Genomic DNA, 26,024 nt, shown 5'->3' on the forward strand with positions numbered 1-26,024 from the left:
GACATTGGGGACATTGGGGGGGGACACAAGGAGACTGAAGGACGTGGGGGTATGGGGGGACACTGAGGGACAGGGGCACACAGGGACATGGGGGGACATTGGGGGACATGGGGATATGGGGGGACATGGGGGGATGGGGACACTCGGGATGTGGAGGGGACACAGGGACACCGAGGGACATGGGGATATTGGGGGACATTGGGGACATGTGGGGACATTGGGGGCATGGGGGGGACATAAGGATGCTGATGGACATGGGGACATTGGGGGACATTGAGGGACAGGGACATGGGGACACAGGGACATGGGGGACATGGACGGACATTGGGGGACATGGGGATATGGGGGACATGGGGACACAGGGACACATGGGGACATTGGGGGCACCCATGGGACCCCTGGGTGAGGGGGGACCCCAGAGGACATTGGGGGGCACCCATGGGACCTCTGGGTAAGTGGGGACACTGTGGGGACATGGAGGGGACAGAGAGACACTGAGGGACATGGGGATATGGGGCGACATTGAGGGACGTTGGGGACATGGGGGGACACAAGGATACTGAAGGACGTGGGGAGATTGGGGGACATTGAGGGACGGGGGGACATGGGGACACAGGGACTTGGGGGACATGGGGGACATGGGGGGTCATGAGGTCACTGGGACATGGGTCACTGGGGACATTGGGGGACACAGGGACATTGAGGGAAATGGGGATATGGGGGGACATGGAGGACATTGGGGGACACAGGGACATGGGGACATGGAGATGGGGGGACATGGGGATATGGGGGGACATGGGGACATGGGGGGACATGGTGGGGCACAGGGACATGGGGACAGGGACACCCAAGGGACATGCAGAGGGACACGTGAGCACCTGGGGACACGCTTGGGGGAGGGGGGGGGGGACACAGAGAGGGACACCCATGGGACGTGTGCATGGGGACGGGGACATGCGGGGACACGCAGAGAGGGACAGGCAGAGGGACAGGCAGGGGACACACGGACAGGGACCCCCTTGGGGACAGGGACAGAATGGGGACACATATGTGGGAACAGGGACACCCGTGAGACACATACGTGGGGACAGGGACACCCATGGGGACAGGGACAAACAGGGGACATGTATGTGGGGACAAGGACACCCATGGGGACAGGGACAGACAAGGGACATGTACATGGGGACAGGGACACCCATGAGACATGTATGTGGGGACAGGGACAGCCATGGGGACAGGGACAGACAGGGGACACCTGGAGGGGACAGGGACACCCCTGGGGACAGGGACAGGATGGGGACATGTACATGGGGACAGGGACAGCTGTGGGGACACGGACAGACAGGGGACACCTACGTGGGGACAGGGACACCCATGGGGACAGAGACAGGCAGGGGACACCTGGAGGGGACAGGGACACCCCTGGGGACAGGGACAGGATGGGGACAGATACGTGGGGACAGGGACACCCATGGGGACAGGGACAGGCAGGGGACACCTGGAGGGGACAGGGACACCCCTGGGGACAGGGACAGGATGGGGACAGATACGTGGGGACAGGGACACCCATGGGGACAGGGACAGGCAGGGGACATGTATGTGGGGACAGGGACAGCCGTGGGGACAGGGACAGACAAGGGACACCCATGGGGACAGGGACAGGATGGGGACATGTATGTGGGAAAAGGGACACCCATGGGGACAGGGACACCCATGGGGACACATATGTGGGGACAAGGACACCCAGTGGGACAGGGACACCCATGGGGACAGGGACAGGCAGGGGACACCCGGAGGGGACAGGGCCATGGGGCCACGTGTGTGTGAGGACATGGAGGGATGGATGGAGAGGGGGAGGGGGAAGATGGATGAAGGACGGTTGGACGGATGACGGACAGATGGACGGATGACGGACAGATGGACAGATTGGGGGGGAGGGGTGTGGAGGACAGACAACGGACAGATGGATGGATGAAGGCCCCCCCCCCCTCCCCCTTTCCCCAGGCCCAGGCAGCTGAAGGTTGTCCCCGTCCTCCTCCTCCTCCTCCTCGGCCCCATCGATGACTGGGGACCCCTGGGGACATGGGGAGCACCCATGGGACCCCCAGGTAAGTGGGGACACTGGGGACATGGCGGGCACCCATGGGACCCCTGAGTGAGTGGGGACACCATGGGGATGTGGGGGGCACCCATGGGACCCCTGGGTGAGGGGGGACCCCAGAGGACATTGGGGGCACCCATGGGACCCCTGGGTGAGTGGTGACACCATGGGGATGTGGGGGGCACCTATGGGACCCCTGGGTGAGGGGGGACACTGGGGACATGGCGGGCACCCATGGAACCCCTGAGTGAGTGGTGACACCATGGGGATGTGGGGGGCACCCATGGGACCCCTGGGTGAGGGGGGACCCCAGAGGACATTGGGGGGCACCCATGGGACCTCTGGGTAAGTGGGGACACTGTGGGGACATGGGGGGGCACCCATGGGTGTCACCCTGTCCCCTCTCCACCCAGAGAGCAGCCCAGCCCCATACTGGGAGGTCCCAGGGTGACGTTGGGAGACCCAGACCCATACTGGGAGGTCCCCAGACCCCCTTTTGGGAGGTCCCATGCCCATAATGGAAGGTCCCACTTCTGGGCCACCATGGGGGTCCCTGATGGGTGCCCCTGATGGGTGCCCCCCCCCTCCCCCCCCAAGATGGGCTGCTCTACCCCTACGGGCTGGAGGCCGGCGACGCGACCACCCCCCGTGAAGATGATGGGATGAGCCCCAAGATCTTCCTCTGGGAGACCTTCTCCTTCTACGGACAACCCCACCGCTTCCTCTACGTGGGTGCTGGGCCCCAGGGCATGGGGGGGCAGGAGGGTGCTGGGGGTGCTCTGGGGTGCGGCCACACTGGGTTGGAGACATCATGGTTGGGTGAGACCATGGGTGGGGGCCACCATTGGTTGGGGGCTACCATGGGTTGGGGGTCACCATGGTTGGAGACCATCATAATTGGGGCCACCATGGATTGGGGACCACCAGGGGTTGGGGACCACAAGGGGTTGGGGGCCACCATGGGTTGGGGGTCACCATGGTTGGGGGCCACCATGTGTTGGGGACCAGCAGGGGTTGGGGGTCACCATGGATTGGGGACCACCAGGGGTTGGGGACCACCATAATTGGGGCCACCATGGGTGGGTGAAACCATGGTTTGGGGGCCACCATAATTTGGGCCACCATGGGTTGGGGACTACCATGGATTGGGGACCACCAGGGGTTGGGGTCCACCATAGTTTGGGCCACCATGGGTTGGAGACCACCATAATTTGGGCCACCATGGGTTGGGGACCACCATAGTTGGGGCCACCATGGGTTTGGGGCCACCATGGGTGGGTGACACCATGGGTTGGGTGTCACCATGGTTTGAGGACCACCAGAGGTTGGGGACCACCATGGTTGGGGTCACCATGGTTGGGGTCCACCATGGGTTGGGGACCACCATAATTGGGGTCACCATGGGTTGGGGACCACAAGGGGTTGGAGGCCACCATGGGTTGGGTATCACCGTGATTAGGACCCACCATGATTGGGAGCCACCACGAGTGGTGCCACCATGGGTGGGGGCCACCCCAGGTGATGACCACACACCCTGAGTGGGTCACCGTGGGCTTATGGTTGTCTTCTCCAGGTCAACAACAACGGGGTGGTGTCGTTTCGGATGGGGGTCCCCGAATTCACACCCGAGCCCTTCCCATTGTCCGGCCACCGCCCCTTCGTGGCCCCGTACTGGGCCGACGTGGACATCAGACTGGGAGGAGAAGTCTTCTACCGGCAGACCCAGGACCCGGAGCTGCTGGCCCGCTTGGCCCGGGAGCTGGCCCCCGCCGTAGCCCCCTCCGACCCAGCTCCTCGGCCCACTTGGGCCTTCGTGGCCACATGGCATCGAGTCTCCTTCTTCGGGGCCGCCTCCAAAAAGGTGGAGGGATGAGGTGGGGGGGTGGTGGTCAACCATCTTGAGCTCCCAAGTTGGTGGCCACCAGGACTTGGGGACACGGGGGTGGAAACGTGGAGGCGGGGGCCACTGTAATGGAGGTCGTGGTGACGCGGTGACGCGATGGTGACATTCCTCGTTCTCGTTGTCCCCTCCCCCCGCCGCAGGTGAACACCTTCCAGGCCGTGTTGGCTACCGACGGGGCCACCTCCTTCGTCATGTTCAACTACGGTGGCATCCAATGGACCACGGGCATCGCCAACAAGGGGGACCCCCACACTGGCCTGGGGGGCATCCCGGCCCAGGTGGGGGAGGGGCACACAGTGGGGGGGGGAGGGAAGGGCCCCCCACCATGGGACTGGGGTCACCTGCCTGGATGGGAGGAGTTTAGGGGGGATGGGGGGGAATTCTGGGGATTTGGGGTGGGATTAAGGGGGTTTGGGTCAAGTGAAGGGGATTTGGGGTGGGATTAGGGGGGGTGGGATTAAGGGGGTTTGGGCCAAATTAGGGGGATTTGGGGTGGGATTAAGGGGATTTGGGGCAGGATTAAGGGGGTTTGGGTGGAATTAGGGAGTTTGGGCCAAATTAAGGGGATTTGGGGTGGGATTAAGGGGGTTTGGGTCAAGTGAAGGGGATCTGGGGTGGGATTGGGGGGGTTGGGGTGGAGTTAAGGGGGTTTGGGCCAAATTAAGGGGATTTGGGGTGAATAAGGGGATTTGGGGTGGAATTAAGGGGATTTGAGTCAAGTGAAGGGGATTTGGGGTGGGATTAGGGGGGTTGGGGCAGGATTAAGGGGGTTTGGGGTGGAGTTAAGGGGGTTTGGGCCAAATTAAGGGGATTTGGGGTGGAATTAAGGGGATTTGGGTCACGTAAAGGGGGTTTAGGGTGGGATTAGGGGGGTTGGGGTGGCATTGGGGGGTTTGGGGTAGGATTAAGGGGGTTTGGGTGGAGTTAAGGGGGTTTGGGGTGGAATTAAGGGGATTTGGGGTGGGATTAAGGGGGTTTGGGCCAAATTAAAGGTATTAGGGTGAAATTAAGGGGATTTGGGCCAATGTAAGGGGATTTGGGGTGGAATTAAGGGGTTTGGGCCAAATTAAGGGGATTTGGGGTGGAATTGGGGGGGTTGGGGTGGAATTAAGGGCATTTGGGGCAAATTAACAGGATTTGGGTTGGAATTAAGCGGATTTGGGTTAAATGAAGGGGATTTAGGGTGGAATTAGGGGGGTTGGGGGTTGAATTAAGGAGATTTGGGGTGGAATTAAGGGGATTTAGGGCAAAGTTAAAGGAATTTAGAGTGGAATTAAGGGGCTTGGGTCAAATTAAGGGGATTTGGGGTGGAATTAGGGGGGTTTTGGGTGGAATTCAGAGCATTTGGGGCAGAGTTAAAGGGATTTAGGTAAAATTAAGGGGACTGGGGTCAGAATTAAGGGTATTCGGGGTGAAATTAAGATGATTTGGGCCAAATTAAGGAAATCTGGGGTGAAATTTTGGGGATTTGGGGTGGAATTAGGGGATTTGGGTCAGAATTAAGGGGATTTGGAGTGAATTTAAGGGGATTTGGAGTGGATTTAAAGGGATTTGGGCATAATTAAGGTGATTTGGGCATAATTAAGGGGATTTGAGGCAGAATTAAGGTTACTTGGGGCAGAATTTAATTTATTTGGGGCAGAATTTAGGTTATTTGGGTCAGAATTTTGGAGATTGGGTCAGAATTAAAAGGGATTTGGCTCAGAATTTCGGGGATTTGGGCAGAGTTAAGGGCCAAATTGGGGGTATTTGGGGAGATTTAGAGTTATTTTGGGTGGAATTAAGGGGATTGAGGGCAGAAACACAGTTCCTCGGAGCTGGGTGGCTCCTGCCCCCCCTCTCCTGCCGTCACCCGCCCTGTCACCCGCCCTGTCCCCAGGCCGGGTTCAACAGCGGGGACGACGTGCACTACTACAACATCCCGGGTTCGCGCACGCCGGCGGTGCTCAACATCGGCCGCAAAAGCAACGTGGGGGTCCCGGGGCGCTGGATCTTCCGCGTGGACGAATTCACCGTCACCGAAGAACCCCCCACCCCCTCGCCGCCCCCCACAACGCGCAAAACCACCGAGGAGAGGGTGTACATCTGCGAGTGGTGAGCGGTTGATCTGGGTGCCTGGGGAGGGGTGGGGTGGGGTGGGGTGGGGTGGGGGGGGGACACACACACCCGGATGCTGGGGTCCTCTAACACCCCTCCCCACCCGCCCACAGAAGGACACGTCACCACGGGGGACACGTCACCACGGAAACACCAATAAAGACTCCCAAAGCGCTGCCTGTGCATGCGTGTGTGTGTGTGTGTGGACACACGTGTGTGGGCAGCAACACGCGTGTCACATATGTCCCCATCCCCGCCTGTCCCCATAAAGGGGGGACATGGTGGGGGGGTGCAACGGTTCTCGGCGTTGCTGTCCCAGCATGGGGTGACACCACCTGATGCCACCGTGGGCCTGACGCCAACAGGCGGAGATGTGCCGGGACACACACACACACACACAACTGATGCACGCTGGGACACCCAGCGCCACCTGACACGTGCACACGGTGACACCCAGCTTGGTGCCGCACCGCCGCACTGTGCTACACCCGGATAACACCCGCCGCTGCACCGCGCTACGCCCGGACAACACCCAGCTCACACAGAGGTGTGACATATATACACCTGGATCACACCCACCGCTGCACTGCGCTACACCCGGACAACACCCGGCTCACACAGAGGTGTGACATGTACGCACCCGGATAACACCCGCCGTTGCACCGCGCTACACCCAGACAACACCCGGCTCGCACACCAGTGTGACATATATACACCCGGGTAACACCCCTGCTTCCTACTTCCTACACCTGGTTAGCACCCGGCTTGCACACTCCTACACTGCACTACACCAGGACAACACCCGGCTCCGGCACCGTTGTGTCACTACGCCAGACTACACCCGGTTAACAGTTGCCTGACACACTGGCTGACACACCACTACACCGCCTTACACCCGCGCAACACCCGGCTCACACACCACCGCGTCACGCTGCACCCGGCTCGCGCACCACCGCACCACCGCGCTATGCTACACCTGGAGCACAACGCGCTACAGGCGGCGAATAACCAGCACCCACGCAGTGCTACACCCGGCTGACACCCCGGCACCCATGCTGTGCTACAGAGGTTACACCTGGCACCAACACCGCACTACAAGCGGCACCCACACCGCGCTACAGTAGTTACACCCAGCACCCACATCATGCCACACCCAGCACCCACGTCACACTACATCCAGCACCCACACCGTGCTACACTGGTTACACCCAGCACCCATGTCACGCTACACCCAGCACCCACACCGCGCTACACTGGTTACACCCAGCACCCATGTCACGCTACACCCAGCACCCACACTGCGCTACACTGGTTACACCCAGCACCCATGTCACGCTACACCCAGCGCCCACACCGCGCTACACTGGTTACACCCAGCACCCACGTCGCGCTACACCCAGCACCCACACCGTGCTACAGTGGTTACACCCAGCACCCATGTCACGCTACACCCAGCACCCACACTGCGCTACAGTGGTTACACCCAGCACCCATGTCACGCTACACCCAGCGCCCACACCGCGCTACACTGGTTACACCCAGCACCCACGTCGCGCTACACCCAGCACCCACACCACGCTACACTGGTTACACCCAGCACCCACACCAGGAACACCCCAAGGCCATGGGTGGATGTCTGGGTGTCCTGGGGGGAGGGGTGGGGGGTGTCACCTGGCCGGGTGGGTCACAGGGTGGGGGGTGCAGTGGGGGTGTCAGGGGCAGAGCCAACAGACGGACACTTGGGTCCCCTCCCTGTCACCCGCCCCAAAAGGGGACCCAGGCGGGCGGCCGGGTGACCCCCATGACCCCACGGGGGAGGCGGGAAAAGCCTCAATGGGACCTTTGTGGGGTGGGGGGAGGGGTCAGAGGGGTCGGGAGGGGGGGAGGAGGGGGGAGGGGAGAGAGGGGGGGGAACCCACGGGGGACCCAAGCGTCCGGGTGTGCGTGGGAGAACAAGGCTCTATTGAATCCATCTGGGTGGGGGGAGGGGACCCAGGAGGCCGCGGGGGGGGGGGGGGGGGATGGGGGGGGAGGGGAGGACACAGCCCCCATTGAGCACCCCGGGAGGGGGGGGGGGTGGGGTGGGGAGGAGAAAAGTGGGGGGAAGGGACCCAGGCGTCCAGGGGGGTGGGGGTGGCTCCTGGCACCTATGGCCCCACCCACCTCGGTGTGGCCCCACCCCCCAGGTGTAGCCCCGCCCCCTCCTAGGTGTGGTTCTTCTCCCCCCCCCCCCCCCGCCCCCCCCCCACCCCATTCCTCTTTCGCTCGTTGCTGCTGTGGGAAGGTGCGTGGGGGCACCCCGGAGGTTTGGGTCCCCTGGGAAGGGGGGGGGACTCCCCTGGGTGAGGGGGGGTCCCCTGGATGGGGGTCCCCAAGACACCTGGGTCCCCTGGGGGGGGGTCCCGGGGGTGGGGGTGTCCCATGGAGGGGGGGTGTCTCGTGGCTGGGGGGTCCCCAGGACACCTGGGTCCCCTCCAGGGGGGGTCCCTGGGTGGGGGGGTCCCCTGGGTGGGGGTGGGTTCCCTGGGTAGGGGTCCCCAGGACACCTGGGTCCACTGGGGGGGGGTCCCGTGGGTGGGGGGGTCCCCAGGACGCCTGGGTCTGGGTCCCCCCGGGTGGGGGCCCTCTGGGTGGGGGGGTCCCCTGGGGGGGGTCCCCAGCACACCTGGGTCCCTTGGGGGGGTGTCCCTTGGGTGGGGGTGTCCCCTGGTGGGTGCGGGGGGGTCCCTTTTTGACCCTGAACTGAGTAGGGGGGTCCCAGGGGTCCGGAATGTGTCGTGTGTGTGTCCCCCACCCCCCCCCCGAAGCGATCCAGTCGTCCCAGCCCTCCCAGTAACGCCCCAGTCAGGAATCTGCTGTGACTCACCCTCCCCTCCCCCACCCGGATGCCCGGGGCCACTGGGAGCGTGGGGGGAGGGGGGGGGGCACCCACACACACACCCCTCCCCCCCCTCCAGACTCCTGGGTCCTCAAGGATTGTCCCCCCTCCCCCCCACCCCAGGGTCAAAGGTCAGAAGATGCTGTGGGACACCTCAGAGGGCCTGGTGCTGCTGGCAGGTACTGGGAGGACTGGGAGGAACTGGGGGGGGGGGGACTGGGAGCAGTTGGGGAGGAACTGGGGGGACTGGGAGGGAACTGGGGCACAACTGGGGGAACTGGGAGGGAACTGGGGGTAATAGGAGCAGAACTGGGGGAACTGGGAGGGAACTGGGGGTATTTGGGATGGAACTGGGGAAACTGGGAGGGAACTGGGGGTAATAGGAGCAGAACTGGGGGAACTGGGAGGGAACTGCGGCACAACTGGGGGAACTGGGAGGTAACTGGGGCACAACTGGGGGAACTGGGAGGGAACTGGGGGTATTTGGGACAGAACTGGGGGAACTGGGAGGGAACTGGGGGTAATAGGAGCAGAACTGGGGGAACTGGGAGGGAACTGGGGGTAATAGGGGCAGAACTGGGAAGGAACTGGGGGTAATAGGAGCAGAACTGGGGGAACTGGGAGGGAACTGCGGCACAACTGGGGGAACTGGGAGGTAACTGGGGCACAACTGGGGGAACTGAGAGAGAACTGGGGGTATTTGGGACAGAACTGGGGGAACTGGGAGGGAACTGGGGGTAACAGGAGCAGAACTGGGGGAACTGGGAGGGAACTGCGGCACAACTGGGGGAACTGGGAGGTAACTGGGGCACAACTGGGGGAACTGGGAGGGAACTGGGGGTAATAGGAGCAGAACTGGGAGGGAACTGGGGGTATTTGGGACAGAACTGGGGGGTAATAGGGGCAGAACTGGGCGAACTGGGAGGGAAATGTGGGAAACAGTAATTTAGGGGGGAACTGGGGGAAACTGGGAGGGAATTGGGGGAGAACTGGGGGTATTTGGGACAGAATGGGGGGAACTGGGGGGGGAACTAATTGAAGTGGAGGGGAACTGGGGCCGAACTGGGGGAACTGGGAGAGAACTGTGGGAAACGGTAATTTAGGGGGGAATTGGGGGGAACTGGGGAAAACTGGGAGGGAACTGGAGGGAAACTGAGGGTAATTTAGGGGGTAACTGGTGAGACTGGGAGGGAACTGGGAGTAATTGAGGTGAAATTGGGGGTCATTAGGGGGGAACTGGGAAAACTGAGAGGGAACTGGGGGGGGACTTGGGGAGACTGGGGGGAACTGGGAGGGGTTGGGGGGCAACTAGGAGGGAGCTGGGGGTAATTGGGGGGAACTGGGAGGCACTGGGACAGTTGAGCCTCCCCAACTGGTTTTTGCCACCCCCCAGCTTTGTACCCGGTGACAGCAAACTCCCTCTTCCCCGGTGAGTGACTGGGACAAACTGGGAGGGGCTATACTGGGAATGGGAGGGGGCTGGGCTGGGCTGGAGGGGTCATACTGGGAGGGGGTGGGTCATACTGGGTGTGGGGAGGAGCCATACTGGGAATGGGAGCGATTCATACTGGGAGTGAGTGGGTGGACTGGGAGTAGCGGGAGGGTCATACTGGGAACGGCAGCAGGTGATAGTGGGATACTGGGGGAGTCCATACTGGTGTCCCAGTCTGGGTCCCTCTGACTCCTCCCCCTCCCCACCAGATGCCGTCAGTCCCTTCCAGTACGGTGAGTGGGACGGGGGTGACAGGGGTGTCCCCAAGGGGGGTGACAGCCCCAAGAGGGGGGTCATTGGGGTGTCCCCAAAGAGGTGACAAGGTTGTCCCCAGGGAGTTCCCCAAGGGGGGGGTGACAAGAAGGTCCCCAAGGGGGTGACAGGGGTGTCCCCAAGGTGGGGTTGATGGGGTGTCCCCAAGGGGGGTGACAGGGTGTCCCCAAGGGGGTGACAATTTGTCTCAAAGGCGGGTGACAAGGTGCCCCAAGGGGGTGACAGGGATGTCCCCAAGGTGGGGTTGATGGGGTGTCCCCAAAGGCATGACAAGGTTGTCCCCCGGGGGGTCCCCAAGGGGAGGGGTGTGACAGGGAGGTCCCCAAGGGGGGTGACAGGGTGTCCCCAAGGTGGGGTTGATGGGGTGTCCCCAAAGGGGTGACAAGGTTGTCCCCAGGGGGTTCCCCAAGAGGGGGGGGATGACAGGGAGGTCCCCAAGGAGGTGACAGGGGTGTCCCCACTGTGTGTGTGTTGTCCCCCCCCAGACTGGCACAGCCTGCGCGTGGCAGGGCTGGTGGTGGCCGCCATCCTCTGTGTCATCGGCATCATTGTCCTCCTCAGTGAGTGTCACCGGGGGGTCCCCGTGTCACCGGGGGGAGGGGGGGGTCTCTTTGTGTCACAGGGGGGTCTTTGTGTCACCTGGAGTGTCCCTGTGTCACTTGGGGGGAGTCCCCATGTCACCGGGGTGGTCCCCAGGGGGTCCCCTGGGCTCAATGTCCCTTGGGGGAGACGGGGACATGTGTCTCGTCCCCTTCCCCCCCCCCCCAACAGTTGTCACCTCTTGTGTCCCCTCCCAGGTGGGAAGTGCAAGTGCCGGAGCAAAGCCAGGTGGGACATGAGGGGACATTGGGAGACACTGGGGACATGGGGGGTCATGGAGGACAAGGGGACACATGGGGGGTCATAGAGGACACAGGGACCTTGGGGACACATGGGGGACATTGGGGACATGGGGACACATGGGGACATGGGACATTGGGGACATGAGGACACATAGAGGACAAGGGGGGACACATGGAGGGACATGGGGACACAGGGGACATGGGGGGACACATGGGGGGACACATGGGGGGACACATGGGGTTATGGAGGACATGGGGACATGGGACATGGGGACATTGGGGACATGGATGTGGGAGGACATGGGAGGACATGGGGACACAGGACACATGGGGGGACACATGGGGGACATGAAGGACATTGGGGACAATGGGGACACAGGGGACATGGGGGGTTATGGGGGACATGGGGACACACATGGGGGGATAATGGGGACATTGGGGACACGGGGACACATAGAGGACAAGGAAGGACACATGGGGGACAGGGGGACACATGGGGGACATGGAGGACATTGGGGACACAGGGGACATGGGGACACAGGGGACATGGGGGGTTATGGGGGACATGGGGACACACATGGGGGTCTTGGGGACAATGGGGACACATGGGGGGATAATGGGGACATTGGGGACATGGGGGCACATAGAGAACAAGGAGGGACACATGGGGGGACATGGGGACACATGGGGGACATGGAGGACATTGGGGACAATGGGGACATGGGGACACAGGGGACATGGGGGGTTATGGGGGACATGGGGACACACATGGGGGGACATGGGGGTCATGGGGACATTGGGGACATTTGGGACATGGGGACACATGGGAGGACATTGGGGACACATAGAGGACAAGGGGACACATAGAGGACAAGGAGGGACACATGGGAGGACAGGGGGACACAGGGGACATGGGGGGACACATGGGGTTATGGAGGACATGGGGACATGGGACATGGGGACATTGGGGACATGGATGTGGGAGGACATGGGGACACAGGACATATAGGGGGGACATGGAGGACATTGGGGACATATGGGGGACAATGGGGACATGGGGACACATAGATGACATGGGGGACACATGGAGGGCCATGGGGACACGGGACATGAGGGCCATGGAGGACATGGGGACATGGATGTGGGGGGACATGGGAAGACATGGGGACACGGGACACATGGGGGGACACGGGGACATGGAGGACATTGGGGACATGGGGGGACATGGGGGACACATGGGGGGGTCACAGAGGACATGGGGGTGTCACAGCCCCTCTAACCCCTCCCACCCCCCGCAGCCGGCACCGTCCCCCTCCGGAAATGTCCCACCTTGTGGGTCCCGGTAAGTCCCCTCCCCCCCAGCCTGGGGACACCCCCAAGTGTCCTGGGGGGAGGACACACCCCCCAGGTGTCCGGGTACCACCTGACCCCCCCCCCATTTCTCCACAGGAGCCGCCAGCACGTGCTGAGGTGTCCCCATGTGTCCCCAAGCCCAGAGGGGACCCGGGTGGCCCCAGTGACACATGGAGGTGGGGAGAGGGTGGGGGAGGAGCGGGTTTATTTTGGGGTGAAATCCCCCCAGAAAAATGCAAGGAAAGGGGAAATTAATAAAAGAAATGTTAAAAAAAGGTAAATTTGGTTATTTGGGGAGGGGGAGGGGGAGGGGAGCGTTCCCTGTGGTGGCATCAGGGAGAGGGGACAGAGGGACAATGGTGGCACTGGGGATGAGGCTGGGTAGGTGGTGGCACCTGGAGGTGACATTGAGTTGATGGTGGCCTTGGGGACATCAGGTAGATGGTGGCACCTGGAGGTGACAAGATGACGTGGGGCCAACAGTGACGTTGGGTTGATGGTGGCCTTGGGGACATCGAGTAGATGGTGGCACTGGGAGGTGACAAGGTGATGTGGGGCCAACGGTGACATTGGGTTGACGGTGGCCTTGGGGACATTGGGTAGATGGTGGCACCAGGTGACATGGGGCCAATGGTGACATCAGGGACAGGGATGGCATGGGACTAATGGTGACACTGGGAACAATGGTGGGTGACACTGGAACTGGGGGGATGCTGGGTGAGGTGTTGGGGACAATGTGGTGCCGATGGTGACACCAGCAGGGGACAAGGTCCTCATGTCCCCAGTGACATGGTGGCCTGTGTCACCATGTCCCTCAGGCACGGAGGTCCACAGTGATGTGGTGGTTGATGTCCCCACGTCCCCAAGGTGCCCACATCCCTGGGGACATGGTGGCCCATGTCCCCAGGTCACCTTTGGTGACGTGGTGGCCCGTGTCCCCATCTCCCTTTGGCATCCAGGTGCACGATGACCTGGTGACTGATGTCCCCATGTCCCTCAGGCACCAGGTCCACGGTGAGGTGACAGGATGGTTGATGTCCCTATGTCCCTCAGGTGCCACATCCATGGTGATGTGACAGCTGATGTCCCCATGTCCCTCAGGTGCCACATCCGTGGTGATGTGACAGCTGATATCCCCAAGTCCTTCAGACCCTCTATGACATGATGTCTCCCAGGTGACAGGTCCACGATGGCATCCCGATTGATGTCCCCATGACCCTCCAGCCCCCAGCTCCACGATGACGGGATGTTTGATGTCCCTGAGACCCCCAACTCCACGGTGACACGATGACCAATGTCCCCATGTCCTGGTACCAGAGGATGTTTGACGTCCCCCGTGTCCCTCAAGTGCCCAGATCCACGATGACATCACGGCCGCTGTCCCCACGTCCTTCAGCCACCTCCCCGCTGTGACATCTGATGTCCCCATGATGACGTCACGCTTGATGTCCCTCACGTCCCACCACAACGGTCCCTCAAGACCCCAAGTCAACGGTGACATGCCGGTAGATTTGGGTGGCCCCTTTGAAGCTGGAGGCCACCAAAAAGTGACGGTGACCCACGGAGAGGGGGGCAAAGGCACGTGGCGTGGGGGCCAGCAGCTCCTGGATGGGCTCCAGGTGGCCACCGGGCCCGAGGCGGTAGACGCGGCTTGGGGCGTAGTCGTTGCCCAAGATGACGTAACGTTGGCCGGCCAACGCCAACGGTTGGAAGACCAACGAGCCCCGTGCCGGTACCTGCTGCACCTCCCGGAACATAGAACCCTCCCAACGCATCACCTGGGAGCAAAGGATCATGGGAAGGGTTGGGTGGGTGGTGGGCATCATGGGAAGAGTTTGGGTGGGTGGTGGCCACCATGGGAAGGGTTGGGTTGGGTGATGAGCATCATGGGAAGGGTTGGGTGAGCGGTAGAAATCAGAGGAAGGGTTGAGTTGGGTGGTGGCCACCATGGGAAGGGTTGGGGTGGGCGGTGGCCACCATGGGAGGGTTGGGGTGGGTGGTGGGCATCATGGGAAGGGTTTGGATGCATGGTGGACATCACAGGATGGGTTGGGTTGGATTGGGTTGGGTTGGGTTGGGTGGTGGACATCAGAGGAAGGGTTGAGTTGGGTGGTGGCCACCATGGGAGGGTTGGGGTGGGTGAGGGTCACCATGGGAGGGTTGGGGTGGGTGGTGGGCATCATGGGAAGGGTTTGGGTTGGTGGTGGGCATCATGGGAAGGGTTTGGATGCATGGTGGACATCACAGGATGGGTTGGGTTGGGTTGGGTTGGGTGGTGGATGTCAGAGGAAGGGGTGGGTTGGGTGGTGGGCATCATGGGAAGGGTTGGGTGGGTGGTGGGCATCATGGGAAGGGCTGCATTGGGCCAAGAGCATCATGGGAAGGGTTCATACGGGCATCGTAAACAAATGATGGAGATGGACCCCCATGGACACGTGATGGTGATGGACCCCCATGGATACGTGATGACCCCCATGGGCTCATGACACTGGTGGCCCCCCACAACCACAAGATGGTGATGGACCCCCCAATGCTGGTGGCCCCTCATAACCACATGATGGTGATGGACCCCCATGACCACATGATGGTGATGGACCCCCATGGACCCCCCCCAATGCTGGTGGCCCCCCATAACCACATGATGGTGATGGACCCCCATAACCACATGATGGTGATGGACCCCCATGACCACATGATGGTGATGGACCCCCCCCAATGCTGGTGGCCCCCCATAACCACATGATGGTGATGGACCCCCATGGACACGTGATGGACCCCCATGGACACGTGATGACCCCCATGGACTCCCAATGCTGGTGGCCCCCCACAACCACGTCCTGACACCAGACATGCCCCGCCCAGCCCTGCCCTCACCTTGGCATCCCCCAGGAAGCGGGTGAGGCAGAGGAAGACGTGACCCCGCAGGCGGAAGTGCTTCGCGGCGTAGACGTCAGGCACATGGGGGATGTCGGTGTGGGGGGCGAAGGCCGCCCCGCTCCACCGGTAGACCAGTGGCCTCCTCGTGCCGCTGCAGACCACCAAGGCCGGCCGCCCCCCCAGCTCCAGGAACTCCAGGTGGGTGTCGCGGTGCCACGGCCGAAGGGCTTGGTGGGGGTAGAATCCCCGCCCCCCCCACCGGAAGAGGGTGCTGGTGCCCCCCTTGGAGCTATCGGCCACCCCGAGGTACCAGTGGCCACCAAGACGGGCGCTGGCCACCGCGTGGGGGCGACGTAACCGGCCGCTCCCCAACGCCTGCAGCCGGACGAAACGGCTACCGGGGCCACCTGCCCGGCGCCAGACGGCCGAGCCCCCACCCAGTTGGGCCACCACCACCACCAACGCCCCCCCCAGCTGCAGGGGGTGGCAGGCCACCGGGGACGAGCCTGCGGGGACAAGGACATGGGTGACGTTGGGGGTGGGCGGGGGGGTGGAGGTGACCATGAGGGGGTTGGGGACAAGGTGATGGAGGCAACTCTATGGGGACGATGGGGACGTTGGGGTTGGGGTGATGGCGATGACCCTATGGGGACATCGGGGACGTTGGGGTGATGGGGATGAGTCTTTGGGGACATTGGGGACATTGGGGTTGGGGTGACAGTGATGGCCCTTATGGGGACATCGGGGACGTTGGGATGATGGGGACGAGTCTATGGGGACATCAAGGATGTTGGGGACATCTCTATGGGGACATCAGGGACATTGGAGTGATGGTGATGACCCTATGGGGACATTGGGGACATTGGGGTGATGGGGACAAGTCTATGGGGGCATTGGGGACATTGGGATTGGGGTGATGGGGACGTCTCTATGGGGACATCGGGGACATTGGAGTGACGGTGATGACCCTATGGGGACATTGGGGATATTGGGGTGATGGGGACAAGTCTATGGGGACATCAGGGACGACTCTATGGGAACATGGGGGGACGTTGGGGTGACGGTCATGACCTTATGGGGACATAGGGGACATTGGGGTGATGGGGACAACTCTGGGGACATCAGGGACATTGGGGTGATGAGGACGAGTCTTTGGGGACATTGGGGACATTGAGGTTGGGGTGACAGTGATGGCCCTATGGGGACATCGGGGATGTTGGGGTGATGGGGACAACTCTGGGGACATTGGGGACGTCTCTATGAGGACATTAGGGTGACAGTGATGACCCTATGGGGACATTGGGGACATTGAGATGATGGGGACAACTCTGGGGACATGGCGGGATGTTGAGGTGACGCTCATGACCTTACGGGGACATAGGGGACATTGGGTTGATGGGGACATTTCTATGGGGACGTTGGGGTGATGGTGATGACCCTATGGGGACATCGGGGACATTGGGGTGACAGTGATGACCTTGTGGGGACATGGGGGACGTTGGGGTTGGAGTGACAGTGATGACCCTATGGGGACATCGGGGACGTTGGGGTGATGGGGACGAGTCTATGGGGACATCAGGGACATTGGGGTCATGGTGATGACCCTATGGGGACGTTGGGGTGATGGGGACCAGTCTATGGGGACATCGGGGACATTGGGGTGATGGGGACGTCTCTAGGGGGACATCGGGGACATTGGGGTGACAGGGACGACCCTATGGGGACATCGGGGAGCTCTTGGGGTTGAGGTTGTAGCCCACGAGGGTGTTTTGGGGTCCCCCCTAATTTGGGGGGTGCTGGGATGGGTTTGGGGCTCCCCAGGACGTTCCTGAGCTCCTCTGGGACATTTTGGGGGGGTTTCAGGCCATTTTGGAGGGGCTCTCACAACATTTTTGCCCCCCAAAATGACCATTTGTGGGGTCCTCCAGGGCATTTTTGAAGGTCCTCAGAATATTTTGGGGGTTCTCCAGGTCATTTTGGGGGTCGCCCCAGGACACTTATGAGGTCCCTTAGACCATTTTGGGGGTGTTAGCATGAGATTTGGTGTCCCCAGGGCCAATTTTGAGGACCTTCAGGTCATTTTTGAGGTTCTTCAAACTATTTTGATCCCTCAGGCCATTTTTGGGGTGTCCTGGGCCATTCTTGGGGTCCCCCAGGCCATTGTTGGGGTCCCTCAAGCCATTTTTGAGGTTCTTCAGACCATTTTTGGTGTAGTCTGGGCCATTTTTGGGGTGATAACATGGGGTTTGAGTCCCCAGGTGTGTTTTTGAGGACCTCCAGGCCATTTTTGAGGTTCTTCAGCCCATTTTTGAGGTCCCCCAGGCCATTTTTGGGGCCCCCTGGCCATTTTTGAGGTCATTCAGACCATTTTTAGGGTCCCTCAGGCCATTTTTGGATTGTTACCATGTGTTTTGGGGTCTCTCAGGGCATTTTTTGCTGTTCTTGGTGCCATTTTTGACGTTCCTCAGCCCATTTTTGAGGTCCCTCAGCCCATTTTTGGACCCCTCCCTAACCATTTTTGGGATCCCTCCAGATCTTTTTGGGGTTCCTCCTTACCAGGATGGGTTTTGGGGTGCCGGGACTCACCGTTGATGATGGTGGGGGCCCGGAAGCGCCCGGCCAACTGGTCCCACTCCAGGAGGGCGCAGGCACCGGCGAAGGGCTGGGCCAGGGCCACCCCTGGGTGCCCCCCCAGGGCGAAGGGCTCGGCCGCCAGCGAGGAGAAGGGCAGCGACTGGAAGGGTCGCAGTTCTGGGGACCCCCCCTCCCCCAAACACCCCATTAGCTCCTGGATGGGTCCCCACTCTGACACCCCCCACCCCCTCCCCCACATAGACACAGAATGGGGGACCCGGGCGTTCAGGATTGGGGGGACCCAGGTGTTTGGGGTTGGGGGGGACCCGGGTGTTTGGGATTGGGGGGACCCTCATGTCTGGGATGGGGGGACCCACACATCTGGGATTGGGGGGACCCAGGTGTTTGGAATTGGGGGGACCCAGACATCCAGCATTGGGGGAACCCAGGCATCTGGGATTGGGGGGACCCAGGAGTTCAGGATTGGGGGACCCACATGTCTGGGATGGGGGGACCCAGTTGTCCAGGATTGGGGGGACCCAGGTGTCTGGGACTGGGGGGACCTAGGCGCTTGGAATTGGGGGGACCCAGGCATCTGGGATTAGGGGGGACCTGGGCTTTCAGGACTGGGGGGGACCTGGGTGTTCAGAATTGGGGGGACCCACATGTCTGGGACAGGGGGACCCAGTCACCCAGGATTGGGGGGACCCAGGTGTCTGGGTTTGGGGGGACCCCTGTGTCCAGGATTGGGGGGACCCAGGTGTCCCGAATGAGGGTACCCAGGGATTTGGGATTGGGGGGGATCCAGGCATCTGGGTTTGGGGGGACCCACGCGTCTGGGTTTGGGGGGGACCCCCCAGGCGCGGGGGGGGGACACACCCGTACCGGAGACGAGGCAGTGGAAGTCCCGAGGCTGGAGCTGGGCCAATGGGGTGCCCTGACGGTGGGGGGGTCCCCGGCAGCGCCCCGCTTCGGCGGGGGGGGTGGCGCTGCCCAGCCAGGCCACCAGCCAGCGCAGGCGACAGTCGCACTGGAAGGGGTTCCCCCGCAGGTCCCTGCCCCCCCAAACCCCCCCTCAGCCGGATGGGACACCCGGGTCACCCCAATGTCCCCGCCGTCCCCCCCGTGTCCCCATGCCCCCTCGCTGTGTCCCCATGGCCCTCCATGGCCCTCCCAGTACATTCCAGTGCTTCCCAGTGAAGCTCTGTGCCCATCCCAGTGTCAGCCAATCCCCATGTCCTCCTGTCCCCCCCCCCATGTCCCCCCATGTCCCCCCAATCCCCCTGTGGCCCCCCCATGTTCCCTGGTGTGTCCCTGTGTCCCCCTGTGTGTCCCCATGTCCCCGTGTGTCCCCCATATCCCCGATGTCCCTCATCTGTGTCCCCACACCCCCCTGTGTGTCCCCCATGTCCCCCCAAATCTCCCTGTGTGTCCCCCATGTCCCCTCAACGTCCTCTATTTGTGTCCCCATGTCCCCCTGTGTGTCCCCCATGTCCCCATCTGTGTCCCCATGTCCCCCTGTGTCCCCCCATGTCCCCCTGTGTGTCCTCATGTCCCTTCATATCCCGTGTCCCACATGTCCCCCATGTCTCCATCTGTGTCCCCACGTCCCCCTGTGTCCCCCCATGTCCCCCATCTGTGTCCCCACATCCCCCTGTGTGTCCCCATTGTCCCCCACATCCCTCTGTGTCCCCGATGTCCCCCCATATCCCCCATCTGTGTCCCCACGTCCCCCTGTGTCCCCCCATATCCCCCATCTGTGTCCCCACGTCCCCCTGTGTCCCCATTGTCCCCCACATCCCTCTGTGTCCCCGATGTCCCCCCATGTCCCCCATCTGTGTCCTGACATCCCCCTGTGTGTCCCCATGTCCCCCATGTCTCACCATGTCCCCCCATGTCCCCCATCTGTGTCCCCATGTCCCCTCACATCCCATGTCCTCCCATGTGTCCCCCATGTCTCCCATGTCCCGGTGTCCTCCTGTGTGTCCCCATGTCCCCCCATGTGTCCTTCCATGTCCCCCAGTGTGTCCCCCTGTCCCCCCATGTCCCAATGTCCCTGGTGTGTCCCCATGTCCCCCCACATCCCATGTCCCCCCATCCCCACGTCCCCCATGTCCCCCCATATCCCCACATCCCTCATGTCCCCCCACATCCCCCCACATCCTCACGATGTCCCATGTCCCCCCCCCATGTCCCCGTGTCACCCACAGCTGAGTCAGCGTCTCCAGCCCCTGGAAGAGGCCCCGGGGCAGCGTCTCCAGGCGGTTGTTGGCCAGGCTCCTGTGGGGACACGGGGACATGGGGACACAGGGACACCAGGCGCAGGGTGGGGGGGGTGGGGGGCAGAGGGGGCCCCCAAGCTGTCCCCAGTGTCCCCAAGATGTCCCAGCACTGTCCCCAGGGGTGCCCCAGGATATCCCCAGTATCCCCCGCTGTCTCCAGTGTCCCAGGGTGTCCCTGGTGTCCCCAAGGGCATCCCCTGTGTCCCCAGGGTGTCCCCAGTGTCCCCAAGGGCATCTCCAGTGTCCCCAGGGGCATACCCAGTGTCCCCAGGGTGTCCCCAGTGTCCCCAAGGGCATCTCCAGTGTCCCAGGGTGTTCCCAGGGTGTTCCCAGTGTGTCCAAGGGCATCCCCAGTGTCCCCAGGGTGTCCCCAGTGTCCCCAAGGGGTATCCCAGGATCTCCCCAGTATTCCCAGCGGCCTCCAGTGTCCCCAGGGTGTCCCTAGGGATGTCCCCAGGTGTCCCCAGCATGTCCTGGGGTGTCCTCAGGGTGTCCCCAAGGGAATCCCCAGTGTCCCTGGGGTGTCCTCAGTGTCCCCAAGGGCATTCCCAGTGTCCCCCAGGGTGTCTCAAGGGTGTCCCCGGTGTCCCCATGTGTCCCAGGGGTGTCCCTGGTGCCCCCAAGGGCATCTCCAGTGTCCCAGGGTGTCCCTGGTGTCCCCAGGGTGTTCCCAGTGTCCCCAGGGTGTCCCCAGGGTGTCCCCAGGGTGTCCCCATGTCACTCACAGGTAGAGCAGACCCCGGAGCCCCCGCAGCGCCGTGGGGGCGATTGTCCCCACGTCATTGTCCTCGATGAACCTGGGGACACCGGCACCGCTGGGACCCCCAGTGTCCACCCCCCAGTACATCCCAGTCGCTCCCCAGTTCCCCCCAGTACCTCCCATGCCCTCCCCAGTCTCTCCTGGTGTCTCCCAGCACACCCCAGTGCCCGCTGGTGTCCCTCCCTAGTGCCTCCCAGTCATGCCAGGGCCTCCCAGTAAAGCCCAGTGCCCCCCCAAATCCCCCACAGTCCCTCCCCAGTGTCTCCCAGTCCCCTCCCAGTGCCTCCCAATACAGCCCAGTGCCTCCCAGTGCCTATCCAGTGCCCCCAGTGCCTTCCCAGTGCCTCCAATGCCTCCCAGTCCCTCTCCAGTGCTGCCCAGTCCCCACCCAGTGCCTCCCAATACAGCCCAGTGCCTCTCCAGTGCACCCAGCGCCTCCCAGCACCCACCCAGTCCCTTCCCAGTGCTTCTCAGCACAGCCCAGTGCCCCCCCAGTCCCTTCCTCGTGCCTTCCCATCCCCTCCCAGTGCCCCCCCAGTCCTTCCCAGTACCACTCACAAGTATTCCAGCAGCACCAGCCCAGCGAAGGCCCCGTCCCCAATGGTCCCCAAGCGCCCGGCAGTGACCAACCTGTGGGGACACACCACTGTCACCCCTGGGGACACCCCGGGGACACCCCACAGCCACCCCCAGGGACACTCTGGAGACTCTCAGGGGACTTTGGGGACACTTCAGGGACCTTGGGGACCTCAGGGACACCCTGGGGACCTTGGGGACACGTTGCTGTCACTCCCAGGGACACCTGAGGGACACTCAGTGGACTTTGGGGACACTTTGGGGACCTTGGGGTCATGCTGGGCACACCCTGGGGACCTTGGGGACACCCTGGGGACACTCAGTGGACCTTGGGGACACTTTGGGGACCTTGGAGACAACCTGAAGACCTTAGAGACATCCTGGGGACACCATAGGCACTGTGGGGGACACCCTGAGGGACACTTTGAGGACCTTGACGGCCACCCTGAGGCCACCCTTGGGGACCTCAGGGCTACCTTAAGGTCACCCTTGGGGCCACCCTGGGGACCTTAGGGACACTGAGGGGACCTTGGGGACATGCTGGGGGTGACATGGGGATCTTGGGGACACTGTGGGGACCTCGGGGACATGCTGGGGATGGTGTGGGGACCTTGGGGACACGTTGGGGACACCATGGGGACCTTGGGGACACGGAGGGGACACATTGGGGACGTGTTGGGGACCTTGGGGACATGCTGGGGACATGTTGGGGGTGATATGAGGACCTTGGGGACACGTTGGGGACAGCATGGGGACCTTGGGGACAGCATGGGACCTTTGGGGACACTGAGGGGACACGTTGGGGATGGCGTGGGGACCTTGATGACACTGAGGGGACACCATGGGGACCTTAGGGACATGGAGGGGACACTGATGGGACACCATAGGGACCTTGAGGACACTGTGGGGACACTGTGGGGATCTTGGGGACATGCTAGGGGTGGCATGGGGATCTTGGGGACACCATGGGGACACTGTGGGGACCTTGGGAACATGCTGGGGATGGCGTGGGGACCTTGAGGACATTGAGGGGACACCATGGGGACCTCGGGGACATGCTGGGGGTGGCATGGGGACACTGTGGGGACACCGTGGGGACATGTGGAGGACACGTTGCGGATGGCGTGGGGACCTTGGGGACACCAAGGAGACACCATGGGGACCTTGAGGACACATTGGGGACCTTGGGGACATGCTGGGGGTGGAGTGGGGACCTTGGGGACACGTTGGGGACACGTTGGGGACACGTTGGGGACCTTACAGCAGCTGCAGGGCCGGGGTGTCACGGAAGCTGCCCTCGCCCAGGACATCGATGTGCCACCGCACCAGGGACCTGCACAAACGGGGTTAAACTGGGCCAAACTGGGCCAAACTGGGGGAGGAACAGGTATCAAACTGGGACAAAAGAGTCCTGAACTGGTTTAAATTGGGTATAAGCAGGACCAAACTGGGCTAAACTGGGAGAAACCAGGACCAAATTGGGCTAAACTAGGACACTCCAGTCTTGAACTGGGCTAAACTGGGAGGGGAAGAGGTGTCAAACTGGGCTAAACTGGGACAAGAGAGTCCTGAACTGGTTTAAGTTGGGAGGCAGCTGGACCAAACTGGGAGACAACAGGACTAAACTGGGCTAAACTGGGAGAAACCAGGACCAAATTGGGCTAAACTGGGACACTCCAGTCTTGAACTGGGCTAAACTGGGCCAAACTGGGAGGGGAAGAGGTGTCATACTGGGCTAAACTGGGACAAGAGAGTCCTGAACTGGTTTAAGTTGGGAGGCAGCAGGACCAAACTGGGCTAAACTGGGAGAAACCAGCCCCATACACCCTCCCCCCCCCCCCCCCCAACCCCCCCACGGGTCCCAGTCCCGACCCCTCACTGGTCCCAGTTCCCTCCCGCGCAGGGGGCGGGGCTTCCCGCGATGACGTCATCGGTGCCCACGGAGGGGCGGGGCTTCGGGGGGAGGGACCCGGGGGGGGGGGGCCCTAAGGGGGGTTCAAGGGGGGGTCCCAGAGGGGGGGTCCCAATGGGGGGGGGGTTGGGGGGGTCCCGGGGGGGCCCATGGAGGGGGGGGGGGGGCCTTGGGGGGTTCTGGGGGGGCCCTGGGGGGGGCCCATGGGGGGTCCCGGGGGGGGTGTCCAATGGCGGGGGGTTCCTTGAGGGGTTCTGGTGGGGGGTCCCGCGGTTGGGGGGGGGTCCCAAGGACGGGGGGGGGGTCCCCAAATAGTCGGGGGGGGGGGGGGGGTGTCACTCACAGCGTGGCCAAGCGGGGGGGGAACCCCCGGGGCAGCCCCGCCCCCCCCCGGCAGAGCGCGCTCTCTCGGTCGCATTCGCACCCCCCCGGGCAACCGCTGCCCCCCCGGGGGGACCCCAACCCTGGGGGGGGGACCCCCCAAACTGCCCCCCCGCCCCCCGGGGTCATTCCCCCTCCCCCCCCCTCCCGGCCCCCCCCCGCCCGTTACCAACAGCAAAACCAGCAGCAGCGGGGGGGCCCCGCGCCACCCCCCCGCCCCCATGGACACCCCCCCACCTTCCAACTGACCCCCCCCCAAATCTGCCCCCCTAAATCTGCCCCCCCCAACTGCCCCCCCCAAATACCCCCCTACAACTGCCCTCCCCCCCCGCCTCCCCTAAAACTATCCCCCCAATCCGCCCCCCCAATCTTCCCCCCCCCCAAAAACTCCCCCCAAGCAGCTCCCCCAACTCTGCCCCTCCCGACCTGCCCCCCCCCAAATCTGCCCCCCCAATCTGCCCCCCCAAAATCCCCCCCCAAAGCGGGTCCCCCCCCCCCCTCCCTTTTTCCCCGCTCGGGGCTGCGGCGCTGGCGATCGCGGCGTGGGGTGGGCGGCGGCGAGGGGGCGTGGCCTAGAGGCGAGGGGGCGTGGCCTCGAACATAGGGGGCGTGGTCTTTGGGCTGGGGGCGTGGTCTGGGGTGAGGGGGCGTGGCCTGGACAAAGGCGCCGCTGTTGGTCCCTGGCCCGAGGCCGAGGGAGGGACAGAGGGACCTTGTCTGGGGGGGGGGGGGGTACTGGGGGGTACTGGTGAGCGACTGGGAGGCATTGGGGGGCTCTGGGAGGGTTACTGGGGGGTACTGGGAGGCATTGGGGGCTCTCAGGGGTTACTGGGGGGTATTGGGAGGCTTGGAGGGGGTTACTGGGGGGTACTGGTGAGCTACTGGGAGGCATTGGGGGGCTCTCAGGGGTTACTGGGAGGTACTGGGAGACTCTCAGGCGGTTACTGGGGGGCACTGGGAGGTACTGGTGAGCTACTGGGAGGCATTGGGGGCTCTGGGGAGTTATTCTAGGGTACTGGGGGGCACTGGGGGGTACTGGTGAGCAACTGGGAGGCATTGGGGGGCTCTGGAAGAGTTATAGAGTGGTACTGGGAGGTACTGGGAGGCATTGGGGGGCTCTCAGGGGTTACTGGGGGTATTGGGAGGCGCTGGGGGAGTTACTGGGGGGCACTGGAAGGTACTGGTGAGCTACTGGGAGGCATTGGGGGGCTCTGGGAGGCTATTCTGGGGTACTGGGGGGCACTGGGAGGTACTGGTGAGTGACTGGGAGGCATTGGGGGGCTCTCAGGGGTTACTGGGAGGTACTGGGAGACTCTCAGGGGGTTACTGGAGGTACTGGTGAGCTACTGGGAGGCATTGGGGGGCTCTGGGGAGTTATTCTGGGGTACTGGGGGGCACTGGGGGGTACTGGTGAGTGACTGGGAGGCATTGGGGGGCTCTGGAAGAGTTATAGAGTGGTACTGGGAGGTACTGGAGGCATTAGGGGGCTCTGGGGGGGTTACTGGGGGACACTGGGAGGTACTGGGAGGCATTGGGGGGCTCTCAGGGGTTACTGGGGGGTAGTGGGAGGCTCTGGGGGGCTTACTGGGGAGGTACTGGGAGGCATTGGGGGGCTCTGGGGAGTTATTCTGGGGTACTGGGGGGTACTGGTGAGCGACTGGGAGGCACTGGGCAGCTCTGGGGAGGTTACTGGGGGGCACTGGGAGGTACTGGGAGGCATTGG

The 26,024-nt window shown here is 62.7% G+C and overlaps 3 protein-coding genes across 3 annotated transcripts in view; 2 read left to right on the plus strand and 1 right to left on the minus strand.

The window, feature by feature from the left end:
• Nucleotides 1-3,568: 3,568 nt before the first annotated feature.
• Nucleotides 3,569-7,140, plus strand: LOC141937038 (sushi, nidogen and EGF-like domain-containing protein 1). The gene is made up of 5 exons (XM_074854446.1): nucleotides 3,569-3,619; nucleotides 3,675-3,962; nucleotides 4,145-4,282; nucleotides 5,884-6,098; nucleotides 6,954-7,140. The coding sequence occupies exons 1-5, from the start codon at nucleotides 3,569-3,571 to the stop codon at nucleotides 7,138-7,140; spliced, it is 879 nt and encodes a 292-aa protein (XP_074710547.1).
• A 1,219-nt stretch (nucleotides 7,141-8,359) lies between these two features.
• LOC141937043 (FXYD domain-containing ion transport regulator 3-like) lies at nucleotides 8,360-13,267 on the plus strand. Its single transcript, XM_074854452.1, has 8 exons — nucleotides 8,360-8,385; nucleotides 9,103-9,158; nucleotides 10,373-10,408; nucleotides 10,681-10,704; nucleotides 11,230-11,304; nucleotides 11,542-11,572; nucleotides 12,885-12,928; nucleotides 13,036-13,267. The coding sequence occupies exons 2-8, from the start codon at nucleotides 9,119-9,121 to the stop codon at nucleotides 13,053-13,055; spliced, it is 270 nt and encodes an 89-aa protein (XP_074710553.1). The 5' UTR covers nucleotides 8,360-8,385; nucleotides 9,103-9,118; the 3' UTR covers nucleotides 13,056-13,267.
• The window catches only part of LOC141937039 (leucine-rich repeat LGI family member 4-like), an 18,300-nt gene continuing 5,403 nt past the window's right edge, over nucleotides 13,128-26,024 (minus strand). The window contains exons 3-11 of the mRNA XM_074854447.1: nucleotides 24,264-24,384; nucleotides 23,270-23,341; nucleotides 21,991-22,062; nucleotides 21,398-21,469; nucleotides 20,599-20,670; nucleotides 19,276-19,445; nucleotides 18,403-18,567; nucleotides 15,814-16,322; nucleotides 13,128-14,717 (exon numbers count right to left, since the gene is read on the minus strand). Of these exons, the coding sequence (XP_074710548.1) occupies nucleotides 14,415-14,717; nucleotides 15,814-16,322; nucleotides 18,403-18,567; nucleotides 19,276-19,445; nucleotides 20,599-20,670; nucleotides 21,398-21,469; nucleotides 21,991-22,062; nucleotides 23,270-23,341; nucleotides 24,264-24,384 (1,556 nt within the window). The 3' untranslated portion in view covers nucleotides 13,128-14,414. The remainder of the gene's footprint in view (nucleotides 14,718-15,813; nucleotides 16,323-18,402; nucleotides 18,568-19,275; nucleotides 19,446-20,598; nucleotides 20,671-21,397; nucleotides 21,470-21,990; nucleotides 22,063-23,269; nucleotides 23,342-24,263; nucleotides 24,385-26,024) is intronic.

This window comes from Strix uralensis, chromosome 36 (genome assembly GCF_047716275.1).
Source record: "Strix uralensis isolate ZFMK-TIS-50842 chromosome 36, bStrUra1, whole genome shotgun sequence".
Lineage (NCBI taxonomy): Eukaryota > Metazoa > Chordata > Aves > Strigiformes > Strigidae > Strix > Strix uralensis.

Coding starts and splice junctions, on each gene's coding strand:
- LOC141937043 (XM_074854452.1), top strand. CDS start 9,119: ATGCTGTGGGACACCTCAGAGGGCCTGGTGCTGCTGGCAG. Junction 10,705..11,229: donor CGTCAGTCCCTTCCAGTACG/GTGAGTGGGACG, acceptor GTCCCCCCCCAG/ACTGGCACAGCCTGCGCGTG. Junction 12,929..13,035: donor GTCCCACCTTGTGGGTCCCG/GTAAGTCCCCTC, acceptor ATTTCTCCACAG/GAGCCGCCAGCACGTGCTGA.
- LOC141937038 (XM_074854446.1), top strand. CDS start 3,569: ATGATTGGGAGCCACCACGAGTGGTGCCACCATGGGTGGGGGCCACCC. Junction 4,283..5,883: donor TGGGGGGCATCCCGGCCCAG/GTGGGGGAGGGG, acceptor CCCTGTCCCCAG/GCCGGGTTCAACAGCGGGGA. Junction 6,099..6,953: donor AGGGTGTACATCTGCGAGTG/GTGAGCGGTTGA, acceptor CCCGGTTAACAG/TTGCCTGACACACTGGCTGA.